We start from the raw sequence: 9,844 nt of genomic DNA, 5'->3' as shown, positions 1-9,844 counted from the left end.
TTTTTATTTGGACTGAATCTGTAACAGTTGCAGACAAACAACCCTAAACAGCTCTGCCACTGCTCTATAAAAATATGCCCTTAGCATTCATGTCTAGGCAACTAGGCTTTACCAGACCGGAGCCCACCTTCCCTCTCCATCTAAACGCACCAGCATCACTGCTGGAGATAGGTGAGACAACACTTTCTCATGGTGAATGTATGAAACCAGGATGAGGCTTTGGTCAAGGCTGCAGGAAGCAGCAGGTTCAGCATTTTGCACTGCCCTGGTTGCCACTGGGCCCGGGAAGGGTACCCATGCTGCACTGCCACAGCCACAACCACAGCCACGAGGGATGCAACGGCAAAACATTTCTTTCTCCTCCTCCTCCTCCCCTCTCTGTGCAGAGGCAGAGAAGTGTAATCTGTTCCCCTGTGCAACACACCGAGCAGCAACCACAACAGCTCCCACACTCCTAATCTCAGGAGTCATAACTGGAAGGAGGCAATCCCCAGATATTTTGCAGAGACAGGCAGCACCAGAGAGCCAAGATGAGTGGTATATTGAAGAGAACAGTGAAAGGTTTAGAGCTTGTTCAAATTAAAACACCCTTCCTGGAAATGTTTCTACCACTTCTTCTAGAAACACTGGAGATACCGGTTCTGCTCACAACACACACCCCTTATGAGAATTCAGAGATTACCACGGACCTCCTCAGCCAACAACTGATCTTAACATCAAGTGAGTTGTGAGGAAACGAAAGCAAGTCTGCATTTCCTACTAGCAATTGTGGTACAAATGGTGTCTCTGCCCTGCAGCTGGGGCCTAGGGGAGCATGTAGCAAGCATTTCTTTAGTCAGCATCACAGAAATAGCCAAGAAAGGGAACCAGTGTTTGTAACTAATACCCTATCACACCAAGCCATGACCTATCTCTCTCTGCATCTGCTTAATGAATTGTTCCAAAAGACCTTCTGTGATCACATGTATCAATAACTGAGTCATGAAGTCTGGTTTTCTGAATGATACAGGAACACCCTGTACATCTACACAGACTCCTTTTGCTCCCTTGCTTTCCAAGCACCATTTCCGCAATGCCACCTGCAATCTCTAGAGTGAATCTTGAGCAGCCTGTTCCCAATAGGCTTAAAAGACAGTAGCTATTTCTTGAGCTTCAGTCTCCTAGAGTGCTGTCCCTGGAGAGTTTCCTTTCACTGTTGTAATACAGTACCGCAGTAAACAACTTAGCCTGCTAGTTATATAAAATTTGTCAGCACAGCACCCCCCAACACTGGGGCATGTAAAACTAATACAAGAGTACAAAGCATGATTACAAAGCCAGAGCCCACCAATGTAGAGTGCAATGCGTTCGGAGTGGGGGTATGTGCATAGGGTCCCCACATCAACTGTAGCACCTGGAGTAAAACCAATGAGAGATAAGAATAAACATTACCACTAAACTCTTCCTTCCTGTTGATCGGTTACAGTGCTGTGTCTGTTACAGAAGGGTTTAAATTCTTTTTACTTCCATCTGAAGAAGTGAATAAGGTCACAAATACTTCTGCCTGACCCAGGGAACGCAGTCCTGCTTGCTGCATTAAGGGACTTAATGAGCTTTTCCCCATAGCAACTTCCCAGGTAAGCAGGATTTATCACCCCCGACAACAACATAAACAATGAGGGCAACATTTCACCATCGCACAAAATGTCACAAGATTACCGCTTGCCTGAAGAAAAGAGAATGAGAAAGAGCAGAGGAAGGAGAGTAAAAAAGTACCATCTTTTTACAAGCATGTTAAATAGGATGCTACTTTGCTTTTCACCTTCTAGACCCTACTGATGGAAACGTTTCAAGCACTGGCTGCTTCTGATCGATGCCCTTACCTGGTTGTGGACTGTGTTCAGCTGGTTGTTAAAAGTCATGGTCAAGTTGGTCGATGTGCTCGGGGCTACATGGGTGATGAATGGCGTCTTGCTCTGGTTCACTGTGTCATACATATTCACCCGCCGCTTGCAAATCTCCATGTTCTGGAAGCAGGACTTGACACTGTGTAAGGAAAGGGGCGACAAGGAAGAGAGAAAAATCAACCAACCGACCAACACAGGTAACAGTTCATCACAGTGGCCCTGCTTTAGGTCTCAGCAGCAGGCTTGGCACTTCCTAGGCTCGTAAAGCCCTTTGCTATTTTATTTTAACCAGTGAGAGTCAGATTAACCCTGTACTGAAGAGGGCCAAATGGATGTCAAGATGAGAGCGGCTGCTCTGGGATTCCTGGGTGCCCCCATGGGTCTCAGCACTGCAATGTAAATCACAAAAAGCAAGCAAATTGGTTGCTCGTTAGGTGGCAGGGCAAGAAATACAAAGTGGCTATTTTAAAAGAGTGAAAGAGAGAAAGATAGATAGATACTGTTTTTTCTGATGATTGAGACCGAGAGGAAAAGACAACTCACGCTTTCTGCCTCAGCGTAAGCCTAAAGGTAGTTTTACAAGTCTTTTGCAAGGAAGAATTTTACTGTTCTTGGTCACTGAGACCCCTGAAAAATCTTACTTGTTCCTTTTAAAAAGTGGTTCATTGAGAGCTGAGTCCAGCCAAGTGGTGAAAACATTGCCCCTGTCTGGCTAAACACTTCCGCAGATGCTTATCTTAAAGCGCATGAGCTGTCCTCTTGCAGTCAATGGGACGATTCATATCGCAAAAGGTTATGCCAAATCAGATTCATCAACACCCCAAGGGAATCAGGTTCTGAGGTTATCTCAGACTGAGAACTGGATCTCTGGGGGGAAAGATTACAGCCTCTTCCTCTACACAGACTTTCCTTTAAATGTTATTGATATAGCAATGGAAATTTTGAGAAGTATCATATTTTGCATCCCCAGTAAAGGAGATGAAATACTCTCTGCATTGCTAGAGCACTCTAGGTGTCTGGTACATGAAACTGCCGGTATTTCATTTTTATAATTGGGATACCAAGGCATACAGAGGTTTAAGAGATAACAACATAGCGAACTTGTGCAAAACTGTATTTTTAATAAAATCTCATTTTTCTAAGGTCTAAAAACCAATACAGGTTTCCCACAATTCTTCCACAGAATTGTTTTTACAAATGTGACCTCAGAGTCTGAAACACAACTCAAAAAAGTATAAAGGCATTTATTTTATTTCCATTATCCCAACCCAGAAAAATAGAAAATCCAAGCAGTGAAAATCAACTGTAAAAAATCAGCTGTATGCATGATTTCTTCTGTAACGATCTAAGCTGTTAGAGGTAGGGGAGGTAAACACATCCTCGCACAATTTTTAAGAAACAAAATGTCCCTTCAAAAGAAACAAGCTCATAAGATCCCTAGGGTTGGTCAGGAAGAGGACCTAGATCTTTTTATCCCTGTCTAATCTCTTACTCACATGGTCATCTTTCTTCTTTTACAGGTAATATCTTGATAACTGGATCTGTGCCATAAACACCTGCAGACAAGACAGGCTCAGGACACTGTGCATAGCTGCGCACTATGTGCATTCATTTAAAGAACTATGAAATACCTGTAAGTTGCAGAACATTCAGAAAAATCAAACACATTTATCGAATGAATATAGAGGACTATTGGATTGCCTTTTTCCAGTCAGGTATGAATATAATTCTCCCTCCAAAACGCAGAAAGCACTAGAAAGAGCATATTTTCTGTACATGGTAAACTCTGTGTTACCAAACAGTTTTATATAACAAGGTATAATCTCTACTAATGTAATACTGTGTTCCCTGTCTTCACTTTTAAAAAAAAAAAAAAAAAAAAAAAGGAAAAACAAAAAAGAAGGCAGGGACAGAGCAAAACAGGACAGAAGGAGTACACAACAATTTAAGAGCCAGGCAGTTAAACACATGAAACAGGGAGTTAAACTCGCTTTGCTGTTTGCTTGGAAGTAAGCAGAACAGCCCCTCTCGGGCTGCTCAAACTTGCAGCCTCTTCGAAGCATAGCAGAGCAGAGACTCCTTCCAGAAGCTACATCTTCCATATATTTTCACTTTCTCTGCTGCCTGATTTACTTTCAAGAGAGATTACAACTCCCTGTATCTCTCAAGGCTTTGAAATTTCTATTCTCAAAACCACAGGCAATCACAGACAAAATTTCCATCAACCTGCCATGCTGGTTACAGCTTATTGTTCTCTTTACCAATCACTGCTTCCAATGCAGAGGGGCCGCGTGGGGTTACGCACCCGGCTGGCACAGCATTTAGCATTCAGAGACCTGATGCTGAATTTTTATTCGGGTAAAATTTTCACTGCTATTGGCCCCAATGATATTTTCAACCCTTCTGGGGCTTTGCCTGAGCAGCCACAAGTGAGCACTTCAAAAATGAAGATGCGATTATGGTCTGTTGCGTTAGTGGAAAGATTTCTGATGGCAATGCATTATGCCACAAATCTCTCCTATCTTACACAATCGGTTGTTGCACAGTAAGAAGGACTGTTGCAAATTAAAGACTTTAGTGTATGATGCTAGCACTGTTAGAAAACACTGTCTTTTTTTATTTATGAATGTTTTTATATGAAACTTACTGTCTCTCTGTTTAGCACAACAATCTCCCATCTTGTTTTCATTACATTTATCACTTACTATTTACTTATAGATAACAATGCCCAAAGATGTCTGTGCAGGGTAGGTCTGCGTCTACACAGATTGTGCACCCACTACCTTCTGGTAAGCAGTTGCTCTTATCTTGTGATAAATGTAACAAAAAGGCAGCTACACTCCTTCACAGAGGGAAAACTATCTTAAATGAACTTGAAATACCGCAGGTAAGAGCACACATACAGGAGAGGTGACACAGTAATCTGTTGCTCCGCAGCACCCACACAAACACACTCTACGGCTTTTTAAGCAGTCCCCTTTATTTTCGTACCTGAGCTCCTCACAGCCTTTAAACACCCATGCACATGGCACCTAATGAAGTACAGTGCTGTGCTGGTAACTGTTCTCCTGATGAGGTGATGCCTGCAAAAGCACTTTAAACTGCGAAGTGCTGTAGAGCAGGATGTTCAAAGCTAGGTGTCCTCAAGGCTTTGGAAAACTCCCGCTACGTGTCTGCCTTCACTTGCACCTGAGAAGCCTGGCCCTACGTGAAGTGCCCAGGGGACAAGAGCAATGTGCTGGGTGCAGGCTTCCTGCATTTCAGGCTGCTGCGCTCCGTGACGCAGCCTTAGGAGAAGGGGGAGTCAGGCTTGAAGGCATGACATTTCCTCACATCTCCATCAGGCAGTGGAGTCCATCTCCATTCCACAAATGTGTCAGCTGAGGTCAGAGCGTGGTGTTTAAGGTTACACAGGCGGGCAACAACAAAGCTGAAAACTGAACTCCTTGTCCTGTTGCCTGTGCCACTAAACCAGCCTGCTGCAGAAAAAGCTCTTCCCTTAAAACGCAAACTAACCCCTGCAAGATGGGAAGGTTCTGGGAAGAAGGGTCGGCTCCCCACTGCAGATGACTACTGCAGTAACAATCAGGACTATATTACGTTGAGATATACTGATACTTTTAGTACTAATTGCATAATTTCTTCTGCATTTTAATGCAAACATATGTAATTATTGAATATTTACATAATGAATGTAGCACACTGTGCAGTGTTTTAAATGCCAAGCACCTACAACACAATTCTTGCAACCTTAAGAGCTGGCAATCCTCTTTTTTTTTTTTTTTTTAACGAGAAAACCATTAAAACTTAAGGCTAAGCATCTTAATAATGCCCCTCAGATACATTTGACCTCCACCATAACCAGCTCTCCACTTCACCCCTCAATTCAAAACCCAAGGGAAACGAAAGCCACGTACTGTGTGCTGTGGGGGAAATCAAGCAAGTGTGTCATGGTGACAAAAGGGTGGTTCAGAGTTTCAATGGGTGTAATTCTCTTATCTGCATCTATCGTCAACATCTTCTTTAACAGATCTATAAACTCCCGCCGGTCCGCCTTTTCCACCAACATATCACTTCCTTCCAAATCTGTTGTCATGTTCACCTAAGGGAGAAAGGACAAGGGTGAGCACTAAAGTGAAAGAGCAGATGGTCAGGTCTCCAGCAAACCGTGTTTACTCCTCATTGGAGCACATGCCCTGCAAGCCTCCCTGTCTAAAGGGGTAGTTGCTGAAGTCACACAGCAGACTCCGCGGTGGCTAGTCATCTGGCTTGTGCATGTCAGATCTCTAGACAGACTGTTAAGTGTTCAGCTCGCTTGGGTCAATGGCTAATGAAACACTTAGTCACCCTCCACTGAAGATGAACAGCTTCCATGTGGTAGCAGGCAAGCTCTGATAATCAGTATATTTATCATATAAAGGACTGTGCTATCAGATACTTAACTATGTGTCTTGTGAGCAAAAAATATATAAAATAAACAAAAATTGTCAGTAGGTTTATGAGAAACATCCCACTCATGTATCAGGTGCCAGGAAAAAAACCCCCGTTATTATTTCATCCATGAATATAGTCTCCCCTGATCTCAGTCCTCCATTTCTGCATGTTTGCTTGTGAATGCTACAATGTCTAGACTTTGCTAGCACAAACTCCAGTTTTGTGCTAGTGTTATGCCAGTTTTGCGCACTAGTTTGCTAGCACAAACTCCAGTCGCAGGAGTGGTTATGCTGGAATTAATTTTCACAACCACATGGAATTGACACAGTAAATTAGTACTCCCTATTCTCCCAGATAGCCACGTTTTACAGAGAGCACACTCTTCTGCGGCCTCGGTGATTATTTCCAGTGTCACCGTTTTACAAAGGGAAATATTAAAGCACAGAGAAGTAAATGATTTGCCAGTGGTCACACAGAGGAGCACTGGAGAGACAAGAGAAAATGCAGGATTTCGACACTCAGATGTGACTTAGCCATTTTCCAAGGCTGCTTTACTACAGCCCACATTGAGCCCACATACCCCTACGTGCAGTTTCCCCTACAAAGCAGCACATAACAAGCCGATCTGGTAGGCATAATCCTGGTATTTCTCAGGAGCTGGCAGAAGAATAGGATACGCAGAGAAATCATGTAGTTCCCCTTTGTTAGCGTTGCCTGAAAGCACGTGAGACAGTATTGCTGGTTACTCACCAATGCTCTTACCTGTGCCATATCATCCAAACAGTTGAAAATATACTTTCTTGCTTCCTTCGACTTAATCCCCGTCTCTGCCTCATGATCATCTGGCGTCTGCTCAAAACAGGAGACAGGCATTGACCAGAACTGCCCTGCAATCAGCTGCGGGTTATGTGCTACTTCCAGCTTGTGCCTTATCCTGCCCTCATCAGAGACCACTGTGTCTCTCTTGCCTGACCAGATAACATTTACGCTATCTCCACTATGGTTATATGACAGCTTTTGTGTCACAAGGTGATTTATCTCTTCTTGTTCACTTCAGAGGATCCTCCCAACTACGGTGGGAGTCCCAAAGGTCTCTTACACCCACCCCAGCATGAGGCTCAGCATCCCATCCTTACAGCCAGAAGCCCACTGGCCTCTCTCCTTGGGGACTGAATGCAGCCAAACACGCTGGTACAAGAGACTCAGGGCTCACTTGCATTACTAGCGGATTTGATTGTCAGAATTAAAATGTTTTCTTTTTTTCTTCCCCCACAACGTGTTAGATATTAGAGCAAAGTCTGCCAGGGCATGCTTCACTTAAACTACACATCAATTCATTGACTACTTAGAGGGAGATTTCCAGGTCAATTCTGGACTGAAATTTCCCACAAAGCAGTGCCAAGCAGGTGGGCTAAGGGCTGCAGACTTTGGGGATGGCAGTTTTACTTAGAGCTATACCCACCCCAATGTCTGTGCTGCATTGCAAAAAGCAGAGACCTAGGCTCTGAGGTCACCTGAATGTCTCCTCACTTCCAACCAACAGCAAGGTAAAAGAAACAAGGGAATGTCCTTCCTACCTTCAGCCTCCACAAAGGATACGGTGAGTCTGTATCCCTGTTGAAAAACCTCGTAGTCTTTGTCCCTGCACTTAACAAATACTCTGCTGGTAAGCCCTGCGTCTGTGAAATATAGCGAATCTGTAAGAGAAAGATGAGAGTTCACTGTTCATCCTGTGAAGAGAAGATCTCTGGAGAAGTTCCTTGAAGGAGGGCAGGAGGCATTTAAAACAATAGAAGAAAGAAAGAAAGAAAGAAAGAGAAAGCACATAGACTTCACCACAAAAACCCCCACTGCAAGGAATGAGAGGAAAGAGAATTCCCGTACGGCATCCCTCATTTATCACGTACATCACTGGAAACTCACCCTTACGGTACGCTCCCACAAAGCCTACGGATAAAGGGAGGAAAGTCCCCAGGTTTTAGAGGTCAAAGAGGAAGACCCATACAGAGATTTCAATAGGGTGTTTCACCGCTTTGCACCTTTTTATGTCACGCTTTCCTCTCCAGGAGGTAATTTCAACAATTTGATATTTGCGCTCTAACTTTTGCTGTTTTTACCCCCAGCTGAGTGCACAGCTTTTCCTAGGAGCAGTTTGAAGTTCAAAACAGAGGACTATGAAGTGACTATCTTTGAACTTAGATGAAACATACGCTCAAATGAGCTGACACCCTCATGGTATGTCAAGTACTTCATCTCTATTGCCTACATGACTTCATTTGTTATTTGGGTTACCTTCCATGAGTATGACCTCGCTGGCACTCACACAGCTAAAAGATGCTACACATGTGTTTCCAGGATCTCAGACTAATTTATTTATTCAAAGGAGAAAAGGTCTGTGATGACACAATTAGAGACTGATCTCACACACGCCTGGGGTGCCACACGAAACCTTAACTTTGGCATCTCCTGGCTCCTGAATGTTTCACTCTGCAAAATTGCTGCAAATTCTGCAAAACTACTAAAAATAGTCATCTACTCTAGAAAATTCTAGGGAAGAATGGAAAGCATTTTTGAGAGAAGAGACAGAGAGGGGTAAAAAAATTACTTAAATAAAGGCATAAAAAGCAGCTGTGGTTTCAAAGACTTCCAAGCACTCAGGACCTGATTCTCTGAGCATGGCTTGCTCGGCTCTGCAGCTCCTTAGGTCCATCGGAGCTCGTGCACCTGAGAAGCACCAGGATCCTGCCTGCAGCCCAGCACCAGTGCTGCAGGGCGACTCGGGCTGCAGCAAGGGACCAGGATCAGCCCCTGCCCCTCTCCCAGCCCCCCAGGAGCCCTCACCGTACTTCACCAGAAGAAGCTTTATGCTGGGCAGTTTAGCTGGGCAGGTAGGTATGGTGATTTCTTTTTCAGCTGTGTGTTTTATGGCTTTTGGGGTGCAGCAGGGAGTAGAAAGAAATCTACTCTTCATGCTTGGTATATGATTTTTCAAATGCTTCTAAGTTTTTCAGCTACATCTGATTTCCTTTGGAGTCACTAACGGCCCTGATCTTCACTGCAGGTTATTTCCCCTGCCAAATTTCACCTTTGAAGCTCTGACTAAAATAATACTGGTTACAAAAGAAGAGTCAAAGAAACATTTTCATATATGAAGAACTTATTTATTACCCGGCTCTTTTTTTTTTTTTTTTTTTTTTAATTTTCTAAAAGAAAAAAGACCCTTTTCAGGCCACATTTGCAGACAGCTATGATCACCCTGAAGAAGACTATGGGAATGGAAAGTATTCTGCAGCCCTGGCTCTAGCAGCTGCTGCACTATCAGTTTTAGGACTACAAAAGGAGCATAAAAGCCTATAGGGAGAGAAGTACAACAGGTTATGTTAACTGGAAACATACACCATTGTGAACATTCTCCTTCTTGTCATTGCTTTTAATATGCACCCTCATAAAAGGGGTTACGAAGCGCAGCAGAGTTTGTGCAGTTTCTTATAACAAATAAACCTTTATTCAACACTTGCTGTTAC

At 43.6% G+C, this 9,844-nt stretch overlaps 1 protein-coding gene across 1 annotated transcript in view; it reads right to left on the bottom strand.

Annotated features, from left to right (window-relative positions):
- Nucleotides 1–1,862: 1,862 nt before the first annotated feature.
- Nucleotides 1,863–9,844, bottom strand: part of LOC104074765 (homeodomain-interacting protein kinase 2-like) — a gene marked incomplete at both ends in the record, with an annotated part of 8,419 nt that continues 437 nt past the window's right edge. The window contains 4 exons of the mRNA XM_009575023.1: nt 1,863–2,025; nt 5,804–5,988; nt 7,083–7,169; nt 7,898–8,017. Coding sequence (XP_009573318.1) covers nt 1,863–2,025; nt 5,804–5,988; nt 7,083–7,169; nt 7,898–8,017 — 555 coding nt within the window. The remainder of the gene's footprint in view (nt 2,026–5,803; nt 5,989–7,082; nt 7,170–7,897; nt 8,018–9,844) is intronic.

Source organism: Fulmarus glacialis, unplaced genomic scaffold, assembly GCF_000690835.1.
Source record: "Fulmarus glacialis isolate BGI_N327 unplaced genomic scaffold, ASM69083v1 scaffold39813, whole genome shotgun sequence".
NCBI classification, from domain to species: Eukaryota; Metazoa; Chordata; class Aves; order Procellariiformes; family Procellariidae; genus Fulmarus; species Fulmarus glacialis.
This window is presented reverse-complemented; position numbering and strand designations above follow the sequence as displayed.